The 22467-nt window shown below is 45.8% G+C and overlaps 1 protein-coding gene across 2 annotated transcripts in view; it reads right to left on the reverse strand.

Moving 5' to 3' along the window:
- Positions 1-71: 71 nt before the first annotated feature.
- LOC106607040 (microtubule-associated serine/threonine-protein kinase 1) overlaps positions 72-22467 on the reverse strand; it is a 56978-nt gene continuing 34582 nt past the window's right edge. For both annotated transcript variants that reach the window (XM_045720333.1, XM_045720334.1), the window contains 24 exons: positions 21173-21270; positions 20977-21052; positions 20364-20436; positions 15321-15557; positions 14658-14867; positions 13978-14079; positions 12366-12498; positions 12169-12236; positions 11685-11761; positions 11325-11533; positions 11062-11200; positions 10804-10936; positions 10021-10186; positions 9806-9907; positions 9440-9562; positions 8788-8897; positions 7415-7575; positions 6972-7243; positions 6643-6873; positions 6204-6433; positions 5895-6017; positions 4161-4297; positions 3861-4048; positions 72-3737 (listed from right to left, as the gene is read on the reverse strand). In XM_045720333.1, the coding sequence (XP_045576289.1) occupies positions 2065-3737; positions 3861-4048; positions 4161-4297; positions 5895-6017; positions 6204-6433; positions 6643-6873; positions 6972-7243; positions 7415-7575; positions 8788-8897; positions 9440-9562; positions 9806-9907; positions 10021-10186; positions 10804-10936; positions 11062-11200; positions 11325-11533; positions 11685-11761; positions 12169-12236; positions 12366-12498; positions 13978-14079; positions 14658-14867; positions 15321-15557; positions 20364-20436; positions 20977-21052; positions 21173-21270 (5071 nt within the window). In that variant the 3' untranslated portion in view covers positions 72-2064. The remainder of the gene's footprint in view (positions 3738-3860; positions 4049-4160; positions 4298-5894; positions 6018-6203; positions 6434-6642; positions 6874-6971; positions 7244-7414; positions 7576-8787; positions 8898-9439; positions 9563-9805; positions 9908-10020; positions 10187-10803; positions 10937-11061; positions 11201-11324; positions 11534-11684; positions 11762-12168; positions 12237-12365; positions 12499-13977; positions 14080-14657; positions 14868-15320; positions 15558-20363; positions 20437-20976; positions 21053-21172; positions 21271-22467) is intronic.

Consider the following 22467-nt stretch of genomic DNA (forward strand, 5'->3'; position numbering starts at 1 on the left):
GCCTAGGGAATAAAATGACATGGACAACAATGAACTGAGAGAAGTGTCATAAAAAAGTCAAAACTCACAAATAAGTCAACATGGATAGAGGCCATGGTGTATTGCAACTCTCTTATGGAATGACAGAAGTATAACTGCACAAAATAGGACAACCACACAGATTTGGTAAATTCTCTCATTTGTAGACTTACAATTTAGAGATATAAATAACAATTCAAAGAACAATGCACAAGTAAACTGTTTGAGAGCAATTGACAAATAATCAAATACAATAAATAAAAAGTGTAATAAATAGATAAATAAATACATTTGACACAAAATAAAGTGCAATTTCCACGCACACCCCCACATACACAAACACAAGCTTTTAACTAGCATTCATCTAAATATGAGCTGTTTGTCGTCTCCTAGGAGCACTGTATCAGTATCATACATCTCTCTTTATCGGTCATAATACACACAACAAAAGTTTTTTCTAATTGTATTTAGACAAACAAACAAGTTTCTAGTAGCTATATGAATGGAACAGTGGTTACAATAGGAAATCATGAAGATATGAGGGTAATATCTCAGATAAAATCTAATCTTGTGTCATTAAATTGTGAACTGATTATGTGTAAATTACATTTTGACCTCAAATACTATGTTCAGGACAGCCGTGTGATGACCACAAGATGGCAGTCTGATACAGGTATGGGCATGAACATATTGAGTTACATCCCTGATGAGAGTGCTGCCTAGGTCTACGGTGGGCTCTCAGATCTCACTAGGAATTCTACATAGAACTTGCATATCATTAACAACATATCCCTCAAATAAACTGGCACTTTTATTCGCACATTACATTATACAACGCTAATTTTGCATACATTGAAAAGGGAGAGAGTTCTAGCCTACGTTGCCAGAGTACGAGTAAGTCTCAAAGAAGACTCCCATTCTATAGTATCTATTTCATCACCTGACCACACTTAATTCACACACAGAGACATCTGGGTTCCACTTCTTTAGTTCAATTCATTAGCACTGTGTTCATTTCAGAACCTAAATAATTGCACATTTCACAATGCCCATTGGGCACAGATGTCAATTCCATGTCTATTCCATGTTGGTTCAACGTAATTTCATTGAAATTATGTGGAAACAACATTGATTCAACCAGTGTGTGCCCAGTGGGTTGAGTCAATGCAGACAATTCGTAGAACAATATATCTGCTTGTTTGGCTTATTGCAAACCTTTACCTCCCTAACATCCGTTCATGGGTACATTGTAGGGGACACACAGGAAAATACTTAAAAATCCCATTGCATAGTGTCCCTGTGCAAGTTCAGATAGTCCACCTAAATCCAACCAGGACTCAGCCCTTAAAACACTCAAACAAATTCATTCAGCTCTCCTTTACACAATACAATTCCAAGTTCCACATTTAGCAAGCAGGTCATCATTTTAGTCCAGTTAGGAACACATCTCAATTTGTTACACCAATGCATGTTACACCAATGCATGTTACACCAATGCAACAATTCCTCTCTCAATCTATTTTCCAGGTACTGTGTGAGAAAAAGAACAAGGTGCTATCTTTAGGTATTTTAACTGAGTTAAAAGATGGCACCGGAGTTGACGGACATGGATAATGTTCCTCGTGGTGACAGACTGTGACAGAAGCCTGCCTATAGACATGATGTTTACATTGGGAACATGTGGGGGCTGTTGACATGATGTTCACAGTGTTCACTACCATCAGGTCTGTTAGATTGTTTTCCTCATCTCTTTAAATATTCTCTTTCATCTCTCATGTATAATTTGGAACATGCAAGAAGACACACTTTTACTATATACATTACACATACATTACATACATACACACATTTGAGAACAGCATTAAAGCACATTCCTCCACATATTCTTGTTTTATCTACAGGTCTGTATTTTTTAGCTATTTGGTGTGTGTTTCTTAGGTGTACATGTTTTTGTCCCTTTTTTGAGGGTGCCCTGTAGGTGCCTGATATGGTGACATGATATTCCGATCCAAAAGGCATTTCCCAGGTTTTTCCCTCACTTGCAAATCAGGAGTGGTGCTTACCTGAATTCCTCGTGTTTGCCTTTTCAGGCTGAGCTGAGCCGGCAGGACTTGGAGATGTCCCCTGAGCTCCCCGTCGACCACCTCCAGACGGAGCCTCAGACTTTCCTGCTGAACTTCCCCGTTTCTCCTCACCGCCCTCGGGCCCTTCCTGGGATCCCATCTTCATAGGCCCCAGCACGTTTTTGGCCACACTGGTCAGCTGAGTCACAAAGCTTGGCTTGTCACCAGGGGAGACGGGGCGTGACTTGCTGGAGCAGGGGGAGGCAGCGGTGGAGGAGGGGGACATAGGGTTCTCCTCCACCACCTCCAGGTGACTCCTCTCCTCCTTGGCCCCTCGGTAACTGCTCAACGGGACAGAAACCTTGTCTGTTCTGGATTTTGTTGAAGCAGGAACTGGGCCTATGGTAAGAGGGGATGGGGCCGAGGTTGGGGCTGGTGCTTGGGTTGGGACTGAAGGAGCAGGTCCTTTAACCTTGGTCTCAGTGGCTTTGTCAATGCCACCCATCCCTCCTTTCAAAGTGCTCTCTCCCATCTGTGTGTCTTTACTTGCTTTGGCCAACTCTGTAGCTCCCGCCCTCTGTGTAGTGACTTTGTCTGGGCCCACACTCCCTTTCTCCTCACTCTTCTCCCGGCTTCTGCTTGCTGGGGTGGTGTCTGTCTGGACAGCCTGGTGTTTACGCTCCTGGGAGAGCGGACTCTGGGATGTAGCCTGGACTTGGGCCCTCTCAGTGGGTTTAGGGTCTCCACTGGCTGTCTCAGAGCTTGGAGTACTAGAGCTTAGAGGTTTGTCTGCTGGGCTGGACTTGGCCCCTGGAGTGGAGGGGGTTGAGGCTGGGCTAGGCTGGGCCTCACCTGGTACTGGGGAAGCTTTTCTCTTCAGAGCCTCACAAGGGGTTAATGTCTTAGCTGTCTCACCAGCGCTGGTCTTGGGCTCTACTTTAACAGGTGTGCTGTCAGTGTGAGGGTCAGATGCTGTAGTCTGGGAAGCTCTCTCCCTCCCTGTCTGCACTGTGTCCCGGCTCAGGGGCGACTCCTGTCTCCCCAGCCTCCTCGCAGGCTTCAGGCACCCTGTCTCTCCAACCGTGGGGGGAGAGGGGGAGGAGGAAGACGAGGGAGAGGGGGGAATGGGCCCGTTCTCTCCCTCCATCTCCAGCAGACTCTGCAGGCTGTGCTCGCAGTGGAAAGACTCCCTCCTGTAGTCCCCATGTGACACCTCCAGGCTGTGCTTACGCATTGACACCCCCCCTGCAAGGGGTGAGGAAGCTGAAGACGAAGATGAAAAGGAGGGCAGGAGGGTCGCGCCCAGTTTCTCTGACGACTGAACCCGCTGTAGCAAAGGTGAGCGGGGGGGCTCTGCGCTTTTGGGCCTGGGACGGGCCACAGGGGGAGAGGAGTGGAGCTTGGCTGGGAAGGCCTGGGTGGTGTTGGAGCTACCCACCGTGTGGCCAGACAGGGGTGGGGGAGAGGAGGTGGTGGGGGAGGGTGTGTGGGCCAGGGGGGACAGGGGGATGTTGCCAGCTGACTTGCAGCGGGCTGAGCGGTACTGGCGGTGCAGCTTGGGGGAGAGGCCGTGCAGGGAGCTGGGTCTCATGTGCTGGGAGGCAGCCGGGGAGTTAGGGGTGCTGGAGACTGGAGAGCTGCTCTGAGAAGTGTTGCCTGAGGAGTGAAGAAGAGACATATAGCAATCATTCAAACTGTATTATTTTGTTATGTGAGGGTGCAGATGCTAAGAGGAGTGCTGTACAGTAATGTAGGTAGAGTAATGCCCTTCATACTGACCCAGGTAGGTGGAGTCGGGGGTGGAGCGGTAGCTCTGTGTGGGGGAGCGGGCAGAGAGGTTGTGGGTGGGGGAGCCTGGGAGGCTGTCCCCTGATGACAGAGAGCGGTTCAGAGAGGACAGGCTGCGGCTGGTGTGGAGCAGGTTCGACTGCTTAGTGATTTTCCTGAACAACGAGCTGCGCTTCTTACTGCGAGTGAGAAGTGAAACGAGAGAGGTGGGAGGATGAGAGGAGAGATTTTCTAGAGCGCTCATCTGAAATCATAGTGTACCATCTGCTGTGCAGAGAAACCCACTTGTACCTTTCTTGTCCCTCCTTAGCCCCTGTCTTCTTGTTGCGCCGTGCCATCTTGGACTTGTAGCTGGACTTGCGGGCAGGACCGATCTTGATGGAGGTGTTTTCAAAGGGCGTGGTGGTCACCGTCACATTGTTTCCACTCTGGAGAAACAACGGAAACAAAACACGTACAGTATACACTGCTTGCACACTTATTAGGCAAATTGTATTCCTCAGGATTCATTTTATTGCTGAACAAACACAATGCTCTCAGTCAATCCAAAATGGTATTGAATCTCAAACCTGAATGTTTAACAAAGGAATAGTGAGTTTTGTCTTTCTCATGGGAATATATAAGTGTGCTCAATTATTAGGCAACTATTAGTGTGCACAATTAGTAGGCAACTAAATGACAAAAATAATTTCTCCCAACTCACTTTTTATTCTCAATTTGTAGAGTAAGTGTAACAAATTAGTAACACAAAATGACAATTAAATAACATTTTTGGCCTTTCAAAAATATTCAGTGACCAATATAGCCACCCTTCTTTTAAATAACTGCCATGAGCCTTCCATCCATTGTCTGTCATTTTCTTGATCTGTTCACGAACTTTCGCTGAAGCAGCAACTACAGCCTCCCAAATGCTGTTCAAAGAGGTGTATTGTCTTCCCTCACTGTAAATCTCACGTTTGGGAAGGACCCACAAGTTCTCAATAGGATTTAAGTCAGGTGAGGAAGGGGGCCAGGTCATTATTTGGGCATCTTTGAGGCCCTTGCTGGCTAGCCAAGCAGTGGGATACTTGGATGCATGTGATGGAGCATTGTCCTGCATAAAGATCATGACCTTCTTGAATGCTGAGGACTTCTTCCTGTACCACTGCTTGAAGAAAGTATCTTCCAGTTTCAGTCCATCTTCAAACCGAAAAGTTCCAACTACCTCATCCTTAATGATAGCAGCCCATACCAGTACCCCTCCTCCACCTTGCTGGCGCCTGACTCGAAGTGGTGCCCTGTGTCCATTACTGATCCAGCCACGGGCCCATTCATTTGGTCCATCAAGAGTCACTTTCATTTCATCTGTCCATAAAACCTTCAAAAAAATCTGTCTTCAGGTATTTCTTTGCCCAATCTTGACGCTTCAACTTGTGAATCTTATTCAGTGGTGGTCGTGTTTCAGCCTTCTTGACTTTGGCCATGTCTCTGAGCACTTGACACCTTGTACTTCTGAACACTCCAGGTAGGTTGCAGTTCTGGAATACGGTGGCACTGGAGGATAATGGGTTCCTGGTAGTTTGAAGTTTAATTCTTCTCAAGTCTTTTGCAGTTAATTTGCGCCTTTTCTTCTCCATGCGCCCAGCGCCCCAGAGGTCACGCCTCAATAGTTTATCTATTTTAAGAGTGTTGCATCCGTCTGAAAGGCATTTTACAATTTTTTACCTTTCAGTGTCAGTTAAATCTCTTTTTTGGCCCATTTTACCTGAGGTAATGAAGCTGCCTAATAATTATGCACACCTTGATATAAGGTGTTATTCACTTTCACTTTCACCACACCCTCCCTCATTACACAAATACATATCACCTGAAAATGATTCAATCCAATAAGCATTCAAGTGTATATGGTTTGGAGTTGGAAAATGTGCATAGAAATAATGATAAGATCAGAATACTCACTTGCCTAATAATTGTGCACACAGTGTATGATAGGCTTCACCTGTATTCTATACTGTAGAAAAAAAACACATGTTTCTTTCCTCTCACCTTCAGAATGAGCTCCACCACCTCAGTGTGCACCAGCCCGTGGACAGACTCCCCGTTCACATGAGTGATGAGGTCACCAGCGCAGAGTCCCGCCTCCTGGGCAGGGCCTCCGTCCTCCACATGCTGTGATTGAAACAGATCAACATCAATCAAACAAGTCATCATGCTATTGGACAAGTCTGTTTTTCCACTACAAATTGTAGCGATGTTTGTTATGATACAGAACTTCTTCAAAAGAGTGATGTCTACTTAACACTACTTTCTCCATGGAAATGAACACAGAACATATCATCTCTATCGCTGTCTCACCCAGACCATGTGGTGTACACTGTAGACATCACTGTCTCCCATGTAGACTCGAATGGCTCGGAGGGTGAAACCGTACTTCTTCCCAGAGCGGTGGATGGTGATGGGAGAACGCAGCACGTTGACCGTGGGCGAGTAGTCTCGGCTGGGGGAGGAGTCACGAGACGACAGGTCGGAGGAGATGGATTGAGGAGACATGGGGCTGGCCAGGGGGGACGTACCATGCTGCTCCACTGAGGAGGGGGGAGAGAATCACAGGAATAAAGTGTGAGCAAAAACATCTGAATAAGTCAATTGAAGGTCAAAGCAATAGATAGTTTTAAAGAAATGTACTATTTTCCATAACAAGCCCAGTTAACCGTTTTACTGTTTAACATTAATATTGTCATTAGCAACAGACAGACCCGGTCTTCTCACACTGCCTTGCCTTCCAGCTCCTCACCTGTAGGTATGATGACAGACAGGGCTGTGGTGGAGGCAGACTTGATGACCTTGGTCACGGGTCGCGAGTTGCGTTTCTCTCCCTCAGCTGAGAGCTGGCTGTGGCGGACCCTCCTCAGGACCAGTTCGTTGGTGGCCCGGGACCCCTGGGGCTCTGTGGCCCCAGCAGTCACAGTATTGCTGGGGCTGGGGATGACTCCCATTGGTACATCAGCTGGCCTCAGCTGCTTGTCTGGAGCAGAGCAGAAAGATGGAGGAATAATATCATTTAAGTATCAAAGTGTATGTCAAGCCAGGATTCATCCATTATCCAATGCCAAATGCCCTCACCTCCAGCAGTCAACCCGTTGCCCTCCTTTTCCTTCCTAAAATCCCCCTGGCTGGATGTGGTGCCCATGGATGTGGTGCCCATGGCCCCCTCCAGAGAGGTGCCCCTGACCTTGACTGGGGGCTGTCTGGTGGGCACGGGCAGCTCAGGATCGGCCTCTAGTGGGGAGGCGACGCGGTGAGTGTCCATGAGGGCAGAAAAGCGTCGCCGGGCCCCAGATGGAGGACTGGAGTCACTCTCAATGAAGGAGGACTCTGAGCACGACAGTCGCTTCCTACACACAACAACACAGCACAGAATTGATGTATTGTATTTATGAAAACAAACAATGAGTAATGATAATGAGAGCCTTGATAATGAGGACCAACAATGTCACATTTCCAACTTGTTATGCAAGGTAAGAGGGCACTAGTACTAGTCAGAGTACAGTAGTGGTCATACTCACATCTCAGGTGATCCTGTCCTCCAGCTCTTATCTCTCAAGGTCAGGCTGCCCAGGCTCTCTCTCTTGGCCGCCCGGTCCTCCCTGGGGCCCTTGTGCTCCCGCCGGGTCACCGTTGAGGGCTTGTGCTCCAGCTGGGACAGGTGCTCCATGCTGCTGTACACCTGTAGTTCACAACAGAGAGAGGACGCATAAGCTTTCAGCACCCACAGAGGGAAAAATTACACATTTTCCCATGATTCTTCCTTTTACAATAGGTTCAGTGGCACAATTAGCTTTCACAGATTAGTCAAGAAGGGGAGATCTGAGCAGAAAGATACATATGTCTGAGGCATGTGTGTCAATAAAATCCAAGGTTACCAAAGAGGTTCTTTCATGACTTAAGTCACTTGGCTCAGACATATGTATCTTTCTGCTCAGATCTCCCCTTGTTGACTAATCTGTGAAAGCTAATTGTGCCACTGAACCTATTGTAAAAGAAAGAATCATGGGAAAATGTGTAATTTAGGATTATGAGATTTACTGACAGGATTTAGGGAAGACGCGTTTACATGGCCTAGACTTGTACAATGAGGGGCATCAAGTTAATCTAGTTCAACAAGGAGTGTTGAAGAAGGGAGGTGAGACAGAAGAACTGATTAGGCCGAAGTGTAGGTTTTATCGTAAACATCAATTAATAGCCCAGGCATTTATTTGCTTGAATCACTGAACACAACAGGCTCTTATTAGACAGGCTTCTATTTGAGTCAGGTGTCTCTTTCCTTAATGCACACAGCGTTTGTTCACTTGCATAGTTAATTGTTTAATTCCAGCATTCACTTCCAGTATTTTATTCAATATCTTAATTTCCTGCACTAATGTGCTATCATTTACACACTGTGCCACATTTATTTTGTCTTAGTATGCCTCTAATAAAAATGTATAAAAAAACCCACCCTTGACAGAATAATTATTCTCCTCTTTGAATGTGCATTTTTTCTGCAGTTCTTACTTTCGTCACTAGAGCGAACAGCTGATTTCTGGGGGGTCTGTGTTCCTGAAGTTGTTGACAGTTTTTGTGCTTGCCAGTTAGCTAGCAGTTCTCATCTGTTAGCAGCCAATGGCTAGCAGTTTCTTACTGGCGATAAAAACTGATGATTGCCATCACTTTTTCAAGTCATTACTGAATTATTTAATGTAACAAATTAAACATTAAACCTTGTAAACAATTCATGGTAATTCATGGTAACGTTGTAAACAATTCATTTAGACCCAGTGTTTATTTGCTGAAATGTGTAGCGCTGGCCGGCTATTCAAATGGACAGGTCGGCTATTTGAGACTGTGTTTATTTGAAGTTTTAAGGTATGTTTATGGATGAGTAAGTGTAGAGTTTGACCTTGCTGAAGCGAGGGGAGCAGGAGGAGAAACGACGGAGCTCGACAGGTTCATCATCATTGGTGTCGTCCTCATCATAAGAGTGGACGTGGTGGTAGCGGTCCGAGCGGGCTGGGGACGGAAGAGGACATCACACACACACACACACACACACACACACACACACACAAATGCAAACAGACAAATAGCATGGAGAAGTGCCTCAAAGCTCCAAACACAGCTAGTTCTTATCTCTATCCCATATGCCAGTGGTATTCAAAGTTGGGGTTGCGACCAAACTGTAGTTATTTTTTTAGGAACAGAGTAAAGATTATTGTATGGGACAATATGCAAACCTTTATGAGAAATACAACTTTTTTAAGGAAATGTATTTATTGGTTTCTTTGATAACCTTCAATAACATTTGAATCTCTTATTTGTTGATGTAAAAATCAACATTTTTGTCAATAGATTAGGGGTGGGCTGGGCTGGGGTAACGAGAAATTGTTACAAAAAAATGGGTTCCCCAGAAATTCTGGAGAAGAGAATGGGGTCCCCGTTGAAAAAGTTTGAATACCACTGCCTTATGGTGATTCTATACATTAAGAATGCAACGAGTCAGCACAGTTCCCCTCCATGTGACCAGGGGGCAGTGCAGTTTGAGAGAGACTCACTGTCGAAGTAGCTGGTGTCCTCCTCTGACTCTAGGTGGGGGATGAACTCAGCCTTCTGTCTCAGCAGACTGTTCCAGTCCAGTTCAGTGAAGAACGAGTGCTGCTTCACCTCAAATGCACCGCCTGGGGCAGCGAAAGAGAAAGAGGGAGAGAGAGAGAGAGAGAGGGAGAGAGAGAGAATGAAAGGGAGAGTGAGAATGAAAAGGCGAGCGAGCGAGAGAGGGGGAGGGAGAGGGAAAGAGGGATAAGATGTGTGTTGTTGAGTGAATCTATATTTTCACTATGAATAGGCAGTTTAGTCCATTTCTGCTACAGCACTCTACGTCTGATGTTAAGCATGTTGTCAACATGCACGTGTATGCTGACCTGTGCCCAGTCGGACCAGTGGGTTGGTCTGAAGCAGAGTAGAGATCAGATGCTGGGCATCGGCAGGAAGAGCGTCCTCACCTTCTGGCCACATTATGTCATCTACAAGAGACAGACAGAGATAAGTTGCATTGGACAATGTAGACGTGAGAAAGATGACTTCAAAATGGCTGTAAGATGCTGATCGATGAACCCACTAACCCCCGACCTCTCACCTGTGATGACCTGTCCAAAGAGCTCCTCAGGCGTGGCTCCAAAGAACGGCACACAGCCCACCAGGAACTCATAGAGGATGATGCCCATAGCCCACCAGTCTACTGGCTTCCCATAGCCCTGTCTCAGGATCACCTCCGGGGCGATGTACTCTGGCGTGCCACACACCTGATGGAGGACAGAACCACAGCGCTCATATGAGAGGTTCTATAGTCATATCTATGGATAAAACACTACTGGTGAGATGCTAAGGCCAGTCTCTCTCAAAATGTGAGTGAGAGACGTGTGGCCAATGCACGTGTTTGCCAAGCTGATGGGATCAATGCGAGAATGCCAGGATGAAACATGAAAGCTTGGACGTTGTGTTTTCATGTGCAGATGGGTATTCATCAAATGCTAACAGATCTGTGGCTGTGAGAAAGCCGAGCCAATAAATAATTGGGGATTTAATTGAAGCGGCACCATTCAAAGGGTGGGAAAAATAAAACATCTGAAAAGACAGTTGATTATAATAACTGAGGCATATTTGGTTATCATTTTGTTTGATGTTGATCATTTCATTTCTTCACGCTTTGACAACTATATGCACACATTTATAAACTCAGCATGTATTTATTATATTTGTCTAGAAATAAATACATACAAATTGATTAGCTACAGTTTTTTTGGTCTGAATGGTTATGGAAAATGTAGAAATGTAAATATATTACTGCAAATTCATTTTGAATTCCTGCCAAGGTTGTGTATGCTGTGGTGGGTTTCTCTGCTCTATATACAGTACACACCTGTTTGTCCAGGAACTCTCTGGTGTCCTTCTCAATGTGGCCCTCGTACAGGTTAGTGGTGAGGCTCATCAGACCCATCTTAGACAGGCCGAAGTCAGTCAGCTTGATGTGCCCCATGGAAGTGATCAGAAGACTGGGGACAGACAGGTCAAAGGTTACCTGAAACACTCTTCGTGTTTGTAATATAATCAAACTTTGAGTTCACTCCAACGAGTCCCACATGATAATTGTTCAATGCCAACCCAAGTGAGGTCTTACTTGTCTGGTTTGAGATCGCGGTGCACGATGCCATAGTTGTGGATGTACTCCAGTGCCAGGACGGTCTCGGCAAAGTACATGCGCGCCATCTCCACAGGCAACGCCCCAATGTTTTTCAGCAGGGTGGCACAGTCTCCCCCTGGCAACAGATAACACGTGATCAGGCTGACTGCTAACATTCCCATCACCAGCAATGTCCTAAATGCTGCTCTTGTCCTAAATAGACAAGTAATGGTGTCCAGTGTATTATTGTGTTAACTTACCCTCCACATACTCCATGACCATACAGAGGTGCCTGCGGGTCTCAAAGGAGCAGAACATGGAGACCACGAATGGGTTCTCAGCGAAGGTCAGGATGTCTCTCTCTACGAAGGCCTGCTGGATCTGGTTCCTCAGTATCAGGTTCTGCTTGTTGATCTTCTTCATGGCGAAACGCTGACGGGTCTCCAGGTGACGGACCAGGTAAACAGCCCTGGAGACACACACACACATACACACAGTTAGTAATCTGAGTAAATCCAGTGTTTTCTCCTAAAACCATTCAATGGACATCAACAAGATGGCTCAGAGACATGTACTAATGTAACATTCATATGCGTGAACACACCCACACCCACACTCACCCATAGGCTCCATTGCTGATCAGCTTTATGGTCTGGAAGTCAGCCTCTTCCGGCGTCTTCATAGCTCTCATCTTGCCCTGAGGGAGAGAGCATGACAGCAGGGTAAGACGAGACTGGATCTGGGCAGACCTCCAACACCAGGCTCACAGGAGTGACGTCGTCTCTTTCTCCCCCAGTGCTACCCTTGTCTTCTTGACTTCTTGTCCAGTTAGCTGAATTTTGGCACCTGCCCTGATGGTTGAAGGAGGGCTGATTGCAGGCCTAGAGGATATCCTGCTTTGACTTCAGACTCTAATCAAAGCAAATGGACTCAATTACGTAGAGTAATGTCCACTGTGCCAAGTAATTAGTAGAGGAAGCACTCATATTCATTAGAGTCAGCAGGGCCTTGGACTACAGTTTGACTTAACCCAAAGGGACAGAGGGAGAGGGGGGTTGATGGTGGGCGGGCTGGGAAGAGGTGGAGTAGGGACAAGGTTCTCACCTCTGTTGAGTCGTCTGTTTCTGGGGTGAGAGGTCCCTCACTGTCGTAGCTGTCCAGGTTCACCATTTCTGGGGACATACAGAGGGAGTACATATGAGCTGCATTTCAGCAATACATAGAGTGAGAGAGCAACAGTAGTCAACACAAGTCAAGGCTTCCTCTTTCTCTCTCTCTCTCGGACTCATTCTCTCGCTCACCCTCTATAGGGTCTCTTGTCAGTCCCAGCTGGCTGATAATGTAGCGGGGGATGTCCGTCTTCATCAGGTGTCCCTCCTTGGCGTGGTCCTCTGCTGCCTCCAGCAGGTGGTAGAACTCCTCTGGATTAAACTCCTGAGGGACAGGAACAGGAGGACCACATTCAGTGTGACACAGGTATAACACTACTTTAATCAAGATATAACACATTTTTATTGCACGCACTACAGACGCTATATTGGTCCGCTAATACAGGACTAGTAAAGGCCCAGTGCACTACTTTTATGAAGACATTGTTTTCAAATAATTATTCCGATTTTTCAAGGGGGCCCTCAGCACCCTCAGCACCCCTACTTCCCCGGATATGCATGTACCAAATAAAAAACACAAGTTAAATGGGTTTACATCACATTTTCAACACAACTGATGATTTTCTCACAAAAAACAAATTGTATATAGCGAGTGTGCCCACTCTGGTATTGGCACAGTACTGTATCTGTGCCCTGCGCGCTGTTGGCTAGAGCACACGCATAGCCTACATCATGGGTATTACACTCTTAACCTACGAGGTCCGGAGCCTGCTGGTTTTCTGTTTTACCTGATAATTAATTGCACTCACCTGGTGTCCCAGGTCTAAATCAGTCTCTGATTAGAGGGGAACAATTAAAAAATGCAGTAGAACTGGCTTCGAGGTCCAGAATTGAGTTGATGAGATTATTGTGGACAAAAGAGCGACATCATTTGTATTCGTCAAACAGCACCCAAGCATCAATGAGGATGTCACCAGAATAAGACCCTAGATATTTATTGGAAAGGAGCATCAAGCTCATCACCTTGCACTTTCACCACCCTGTGAAGTTCATCATAAATGATTTAATCTGTAGCCTAATAAACTGCATGCTTCGCTGACAAGTTGTAGTGGGAGGACCATACAACATGTCATTGCAAGACTCTAAGTTTACTTCGATATGATGGGTTATTATTTCAATATTTGAGCATAAAAGAGTCAGAGTGCAGTATAACTACAGTATGCTGCAAATACTGCATCCAAAGAAATCTGTTTCCATCAGGCCTGTCATGACATTTCTTATTCCAACATGTACTTTACGCACATAAAAAGGTTGGATGGAAGCCAAGTTCATGAGGCCTGCCGGCTGCGGTCACCCAGAGGACAGGACTACTGCTCTGCCAGAGACCCTGAGTCAGTCTGGGCAACACACACAGGCTCAAACTTTAAATGACACAGTCACGGTCTGTGAGACTCAGACAGCACTTCAGGGGGCCGCTGGTATTTGAAATACTGTAGTGAGGCAAATGGAATTTTAATCTAAATGCAAATGGAATGGCTAGCCAGTCAGATTGGGCCTTTTATCAAGGTGCTTAGTTGGAGCTCAGTATTTTTGCCCTACTGTGTAATAAATCCCCTGTTTAAATGTTTATAATGACTATTTGTGCTCATATTTATTTAAGGAAATGAATGTGTGTTTGGTCCAGGCCAGGGATATGGTCTGTTAAATAATTAGTGGGGCCATGGACCGTGAATGTGACTGTGAACACTCCCATGACCATTACCATGACTGTGATTGTGTTGAGAGTTCTGTGTTCTGTTCTCACCAAGCACTCCAGCAGCCTTGCTGGGCGAGAGATGATGATGAGGAGTTTCTTCACCAGCTCTGTGACGAAGGCCACCTCTGAGCTCTCTGATCGCTCGTACGCCTGAGAGAGAGAGAAATAGATGGAGGAAGAGAGAGAGAGAAACGTTGAGGGAGAGAGAGAAGTAGAGAGAGAGAGAGAGAGACAGACAGCGACAGACAGACAGAAAAATACAAAATAAATCAAAGCTTTGCAGCAACGTGGGATGTGAGAACAGTCATATTCCAGGCAAAACTAATCCAATCAAAAAGAATAATCAGACCGATTTAATTAATCAACCCGTCAAACCAGGGGTGCAGATGAAGTTCCTTGATAGCTTCTATCTGCTCAGACAAATCACACACACTATTACACAATTGGCCTTATTTTACTCCTTTACTCGTTCTTGTCCTTCTGAAAGGCGTAGTGCTGTCATTTCAAATGAGATGATAAAAACTAAATGTGCCTCTCAGCAGCCTGCAGCTAGGCCACTCAGACCTGAGAAGAGCCTGATATTGAGACAATTCCACTCAGGGCTATGCTGATGTTATACACTGCAACATAAGACTGGCTTATGGGCAGCTCTATAACCCCAGAACTGACCTGTCCTGGCCCCTATCATGACATCTTAGCCTTATAGTTGCAGTGCTTCTGTGACTCACGTCATTGAGCAGCTTCTCCAGGTTCTCCTGCAGCTCAAAGAAGTAGACAGTGGTGATGAGGCCCTCGCGAGCTTTGGATAGGCAGTCCCTGGACAGCTCTGCTATCTGATGGTGGATGAAGCTGATGACCCCGTCGGCCCGCGGCAGCAAGCTCTCAGGGGAGAAGGCATTGATGAACTCTGCCAGATGCTCCTCCATCTGAGCCGTGGCCTGGGAGAGGGAGATACAGGAAACAGAGTTAGGAGAGTTTTATCCATTTCATATTTTACATTCATAACTCAAATAGTTCAGTTTTGCTCCACTGAGCCGTGGTATTTCCATCATTCTCACTTCCACCTGTTTAAAAGTAGACATAACTCCTGACTTACAAATCAGAGAGGAGACAGCCTCGTTTCCCCTCAATTTCCATCGAAGAGAGTTATCTATCTCTGACACACAGTACCACACTGAGCAAACACCAAAACCTGCTTCCTTTTGACACCAGTCTGCTCTAACCAATCCTTATCCTTTCTTGCACTTGAAAGTGTGAGAGAAAATTATATTGTGTGTGTGTGTGTGTGTGTGTGTGTGTGTGTGTGTGTGTGTGTGTGTGTGTGTGTGTGTGTGTGTGTGTGTGTGTGTGTGTGTGTGTGTGTGTGTGTGTGTGTGTGTGTCATGTCTTACTTTGGGGAAGCGATCCTTGTACACATGGTTCATCATGACGATCTCATTGTCATAGCAGGAGGGGGAGCGTCCAGGACTGAGGCTGCGGGAGCGCGGTCGCATGTGTGGTGAGCAGCGGCCCCCATCATCGTCGGTGATGCTCTCTGTGCTGCCAAAGTGCTTGGACAGAAAGTGCAACTCGTCCATGGTGGGCTGGAAGGGCAGCTGGTGCAGCCGCTCCTGAGACGAGCTGGAGGACTGGAGGGGGAGGAAGAGAGGGAGAAGGAGGAGAAAGAGAAGGGAGGACGAGTGGAGGTGTTGGACAGAAGACAAAAGAGCATGAAAAATGATGTTCTCTCATACATGAAATCCAGTTTTTGTATTGGCCAGAACCATAGCTAATCATGTACTCTGGTGGCTCTGGTAGTGGCTATACTGGGAAGTGGGGACAGTTAACCTCATCCATCTGTCTCACCTCTGAGAGACAGAGAGAGACACTAATGAAGTGAGCCCAGCACCAGGGTCTGCTACATTCATCTGTCTCTTTCAGACACAGACTCATTTACCTGCTGAGTCAAAGCAATGGGACTTGACATTCACCACAGGATCAATCCCAAATCAACCCAATTGGCATCCCTGCTTAAAACAATCAGGACAAGGTTGAATGGAAGGACGGGAAGATTATCTCTGTCACTGCATTTCATGGTTATAAATGTTCTGTTATTCATCGATGCTGCTTTCTCAATATGTCTGCCAGGGTATTGAAAAAGCACAGTTTTCACTCCCAAATGGATCTGTCTCCACCATAGCTATGATCAGACTCAGTCCAGGGGAGAGGAGGGGACTCTGTAGTAGGACTGGTACTAGTTGTGAAGAGGGCACGATAACACCCTTTTCCCCTCAGGAGACTGAAAAGATTTGGCATGGGTCCCCAGATCCTCAAAAGGTTCTACAGCTGCACCATCGAGAGCATCCTGACTAGTTGCATCACCGCCTGGTATGGCAACTGCTCGGCATCTGACCGTAAGGCGCTACAGAGGGTAGTGCGAACATTCCAGTACATCACTGGGGCCAAGCTTCCTGCCATCCAGGACCTATAGACTAGGCGGTGTCAGAGGAAAGACACAAAAATGTTCTCTGCTACTGCACGGCAAGCAGTACTGGAGCGCCAAGTCTAGGACCAAAAGGCTCCTTAACAGCTTCTAGCCCAAGCCATAACACTGCTGAACAATTAACCAAATGCCCACCGGACTATTTACATTGACTGACCCCCCCCATTTGTTCTGTACACTGCTGCTACTCACTGTTTATTATCTATGCATAGTCACTTCACCTCTACCTACATGTACAAATGACCTAGCACATTGACTCGGTACCGATACCCCCTGTATATAGCCTCGTTATTGTTATTTTATTGTGTTACCTTTTACACTAAGTTTATTTGGTAAATATTTTCTTAACTCTCTCTTGAACTGCGCTGTTGGTTAAGGGCTTGTAAGTAAGCATTTCACGATAAGGTCTACACATGTTGTAGTCGGCGCATGTGACAATTAAAGTTTGATTTGGTTTGAAGCCGCCCTGCCAGCTCCATACTAAGTTCCATGTCTGGGCTCATTCAGATATATATGTGTTGTTTGTTGACATATTATTTCCAGTGGGGGTATTTTGCTAAATAGAGCCTGTGGTGAATTGGGCACCGAACAGCGTGTACTATCTATTTCTCCTCTTTTCTACTCTCCTCTTCCATCCCACCGGTCTGGTACTTATCTAGCTACCCTCCTCTGTTCCTCCCTCTCTCCCTGGCCAGACGAGAGCAGTCCCCAGGCCTCTGATGTTGTGTTACATAAGTGAGAAAAACAGAGAGAGAGAGAGAGAGAGAGAGAGAGAGAGAGAGAGAGAGAGGAAGAGACCTGAGGGAGGAAAATCAAAGACAGAGAAAATGTGGGTATAGATGATGCGTGTGCCGGTATGTGTGTGTGTCTATGAGTGTGTGAATGAGAAGCTGAAGAAGACCCTGAGGCAATGACAGAGACAGTAAGAGTGTACCATGGTGTTAGAAAGAGAAAGGAGACAGAGACAGTAAGAGTGTACCATAGTGTTAGAAAGAGAAAGGAGACAGAGACAGTAAGAGTGTACCATGGTGTTAGAAAGAGAAAGGAGACAGAGACAGTAAGAGGGTACCATGGTGTTAGAAAGAGAAAGGAGACAGAGACAGTAAGAGTGTACCATGGTGTTAGAGAGAGAAAGGAGACAGAGACAGTAAGAGTGTACCATGGTGTTAGAAAGAGAAAGGAGACAGAGACAGTAAGAGTGTACCATGGTGTTAGAAAGAGAAAGGAGACAGAGACAGTAAGAGTGTACCATGGTGTTAGAAAGAGAAAGGAGACAGAGACAGTAAGAGTGTACCATGGTGTTAGAAAGAGAAAGGAGACAGAGACAGTAAGAGGGTACCATGGTGTTAGAAAGAGAAAGGAGACAGAGACAGTAAGAGTGTACCATGGTGTTAGAAAGAGAAAGGAGACAGAGACAGTAAGAGTGTACCATGGTGTTAGAAAGAGAAAGGAGACAGAGACAGTAAGAGTGTACCATGGTGTTAGAAAGAGAAAGGAGACAGAGACAGTAAGAGGGTACCATGGTGTTAGAAAGAGAAAGGAGACAGAGACAGTAAGAGTGTACCATGGTGTTAGAAAGAGAAAGGAGACAGAGACAGTAAGAGTGTACCATGGTGTTAGAAAGAGAAAGGAGACAGAGACAGTAAGAGGGTACCATGGTGTTAGAAAGAGAAAGGAGACAGAGACAGTAAGGTCATGGTGTTAGAAAGAGAAAGGAGACAGAGACAGTAAGAGTGCACCATGGTGTTAGAAAGAGAAAGGAGACAGAGACAGTAAGAGTGTACCATGGTGTTAGAAAGAGAAAGGAGACAGAGACAGTAAGAGGGTACCATGGTGTTAGAAAGAGAAAGGAGACAGAGACAGTAAGAGTGTACCATGGTGTTAGAAAGAGAAAGGAGACAGAGACAGTAAGAGTGTACCATGGTGTTAGAAAGAGAAAGGAGACAGAGACAGTAAGAGTGTACCATGGTGTTAGAAAGAGAAAGGAGACAGAGACAGTAAGAGGGTACCATGGTGTTAGAAAGAGAAAGGAGACAGAGACAGTAAGAGTGTACCATGGTGTTAGAAAGAGAAAGGAGACAGAGACAGTAAGAGGGTACCATGGTGTTAGAAAGAGAAAGGAGACAGAGACAGTAAGAGGTTACCATGGTGTTAGAAAGAGAAAGGAGACAGAGACAGTAAGAGTGTACCATGGTGTTAGAAAGAGAAAGGAGACAGAGACAGTAAGAGTGTACCATGGTGTTAGAAAGAGAAAGGAGACAGAGACAGTAAGAGTGTACCATGGTGTTAGAAAGAGAAAGGAGACAGAGACAGTAAGAGTGTACCATGGTGTTAGAAAGAGAAAGGAGACAGAGACAGTAAGAGTGTACCATGGTGTTAGAAAGAGAAAGGAGACAGAGACAGTAAGAGGGTACCATGGTGTTAGAAAGAGAAAGGAGACAGAGACAGTAAGAGTGTACCATGGTGTTAGAAAGAGAAAGGAGACAGAGACAGTAAGAGTGTACCATGGTGTTAGAAAGAGAAAGGAGACAGAGACAGTAAGAGTGTACCATGGTGTTAGAAAGAGAAAGAAGACAGAGACAGTAAGAGTGTACCATGGTGTTAGAAAGAGAAAGAAGACAGAGACAGTAAGAGTGTACCATGGTGTTAGAAAGAGAAAGGAGACAGAGACAGTAAGAGGGTACCATGGTGTTAGAAAGAGAAAGGAGACAGAGACAGTAAGAGTGTACCATGGTGTTAGAAAGAGAAAGGAGACAGAGACAGTAAGAGTGTACCATGGTGTTAGAAAGAGAAAGGAGACAGAGACAGTAAGAGTGTACCATGGTGTTAGAAAGAGAAAGGAGACAGAGACAGTAAGAGGGTACCATGGTGTTAGAAAGAGAAAGGAGACAGAGACAGTAAGAGTGTACCATGGTGTTAGAAAGAGAAAGGAGACAGTAAGAGTGTACCATAGTGTTAGAAAGAGAAAGGAGACAGAGACAGTAAGAGTGTACCATGGTGTTAGAAAGAGAAAGGAGACAGAGACAGTAAGAGTGTACCATGGTGTTAGAAAGAGAAAGGAGACAGAGACAGTAAGAGTGTACCATGGTGTTAGAAAGAGAAAGGAGACAGAGACAGTAAGAGTGTACCATGGTGTTAGAAAGAGAAAGGAGACAGAGACAGTAAGAGTGTACCATGGTGTTAGAAAGAGAAAGGAGACAGAGACAGTAAGAGTGTACCATGGTGTTAGAAAGAGAAAGGAGACAGAGACAGTAAGAGGGTACCATGGTGTTAGAAAGAGAAAGGAGACAGAGACAGTAAGAGTGTACCATGGTGTTAGAAAGAGAAAGGAGACAGTAAGAGTGTACCATAGTGTTAGAAAGAGAAAGGAGACAGAGACAGTAAGAGTGTACCATGGTGTTAGAAAGAGAAAGGAGACAGAGACAGTAAGAGTGTACCATGGTGTTAGAAAGAGAAAGGAGACAGAGACAGTAAGAGGGTACCATGGTGTTAGAAAGCGAAAGGAGACAGAGACAGTAAGAGTGTACCATGGTGTTAGAAAGAGAAAGGAGACAGAGACAGTAAGAGTGTACCATGGTGTTAGAAAGAGAAAGGAGACAGAGACAGTAAGAGTGTACCATGGTGTTAGAAAGAGAAAGGAGACAGAGACAGTAAGAGTGTACCATGGTGTTAGAAAGAGAAAGGAGACAGAGACAGTAAGAGTGTACCATAGTGTTAGAAAGAGAAAGGAGACAGTAAGAGTGTACCATAGTGTTAGAAAGAGAAAGGAGACAGAGACAGTAAGAGTGTACCATGGTGTTAGAAAGAGAAAGGAGACAGAGAAAGTGAAGTAAGTCAGACAAAGGAGAAAGAGAAAGTGGAAGAAAGCAAGTTCTGAAGAAAAGACTAAGAGCTTTTTAGGAAAATGCCATTGATCCATGAGATGAGACAAAGCAGGGTAAATCGGTGCTACCGTGGAGCTGGGCGTGTTGGTGCCATATCCAGAGGAGGGCAGAGATGCCAGGGACCATCGTCGACCATCCGCCCTTCAGAGGAGAAAAACAATGTACAGTATTAAACCTGAGCGCATCAGACTTATGTCCAACATCCTCAATGCATCCACCAATGGAACTAATATGGAAATATGCGAAGGAGGCGGCGCCCACATCCTGTATAACACAACTGATCCACCGTATTGTATTAGTCATCAGAGCCATCCGAAGGGAGAGGGAATAGAGTGGAGTGACCTGGCCATTGTGTTTCTATGGGGCTGCAGCATGCTGCAGTGACAGACAGGCAGAAGGATTTGATCAACGAGAGCAGTGAGTACAGGAAGCTATTACTGCTCCTGCCTCTGCTCCTCTAACTCTGACTGACTGACTGACTGACTGACTGACTGACTGGGAAGAGAAGGGATGACCTCCTGGCTAGGCTCTTTGGCTTCCTCTCACCACTGACTCTGAGAGGTGTGATCATTCTCACTGGGAGGTGCTAGACCTGCATCTAACAGGTATTCAGCTCTCCCTCCCTCTCTCACACACACATACACACGAATGCATACACACACAGTGTCAGGGAGCTGTTACCTTCTGGAGGAGGCGAATGAGAAGTGTGCCGGGGTGCTGGAAGATAAGTTGCGAGGGCTGTCCAGGGGGCTACTTCCTGGAAACATAAAGGAATGGGAATAGAGAAACAGACAGAGCATGCGAGAGGAGGAGAGGTACTGTATAATGACGTGTTTACAGTAAGATGTTTGCAGTCCGAGACGGCTGTAGTACGTACCGAGGTGTCCAGGGAGGGGCAGAGGAGAGTGTGGGCGGTGGGGCAGCGTGGGGGAGGTGGTGGACAGGATCAGACTCTTCCTGTTACTGGTACGACAACTGGAAGCACAGAGAAAGACAAATAGAGGGAGTTTTATGAACAATGATGAATTAACAGGAGACCTTCTGTGGAGGTTCAGTGTGGTACATAAAAGAGAGAGTGTGTTACTGCAAGTATGTGTGTGTTTGTCTGTGGTTTAGTGTGTTCAAGTGTGTGTGTGTTTGTCTGTGGTTTAGTGTGTTCAAGTGTGTGTGTGTTTGTCTGTGGTTTAGTGTGTTCAAGTGTGTGTGTGTTTGTCTGTGGTTTAGTGTGTTCAAGTGTGTGTGTGTTTGTCTGTGGTTTAGTGTGTTCAAGTGTGTGTGTGTTTGTCTGTGGTTTAGTGTGTTCAAGTGTGTGTGTGTTTGTCTGTGGTTTAGTGTGTTCAAGTGTGTGTGTGTTTGTCTGTGGTTTAGTGTGTTCAAGTATGTGTGTGTTTGTCTGTGGTGTGTGTGTGTTCGTGTGTGTGTATGTGTGTGTGTGTGTGTGGACATGTGCGTATGCAGGGCTCACTGCAGGAGGACCAAGGCGATAAAGAAAATTATATTTGCCATCAATCCCCAGCCGTCTCCTCTCATGCAAGATAAGGGTGAAGAATAGGAAGGAGGGAGAGATACAGAGCGAGAGAGAGAGAGAGAGAGAGAGAATGGGAAGACAACAGGATCCTCTCAAATCCATGGGAGAACCTCAATCCTAATTGGAACCTCCACTCCACACACTCTCCTCCATGTCATACTACACATGATGACTCTATCTGAGTCACACACAGACGTTGTCAGTAATGGCACGGGGCCTCTTTAATGACACTCTAAAAGCCCACATCGCAGACCCATTTGAAACACACTCAGATAGCTCCATCACCAGCACTATGACACATTGCCCCACCCACTCCTTTTTAATACGGTTTGCACTACTAGTCAGTCAGTGTGGCTTTTACTGTCAAGGAAAGGAGGAGAGACGCTGCGTTCATATGCTGGTCGGAAATTGGAAACTCTAAAATGTCTGACTTTCTGATTCGTGGAATGTGGCAAGTGTATAACTACAACCAGTTAGCAAGATATTCCTAGTTCTGTATAGCACGTGAATGCGGGAAGAGTCCAGCTGTTTTTCCACATCCTACCTCTGTCACACAGGGGAGAGGTTATACAGACATGCTTGTTGTCATAGCCGCAGGAAGTAAGGGTGCTGAGGGTGCTGAAGCACCTCCTAAAAAATCTAAA

Source organism: Salmo salar, chromosome ssa06 (assembly GCF_905237065.1).
Source record: "Salmo salar chromosome ssa06, Ssal_v3.1, whole genome shotgun sequence".
NCBI lineage: Eukaryota > Metazoa > Chordata > Actinopteri > Salmoniformes > Salmonidae > Salmo > Salmo salar.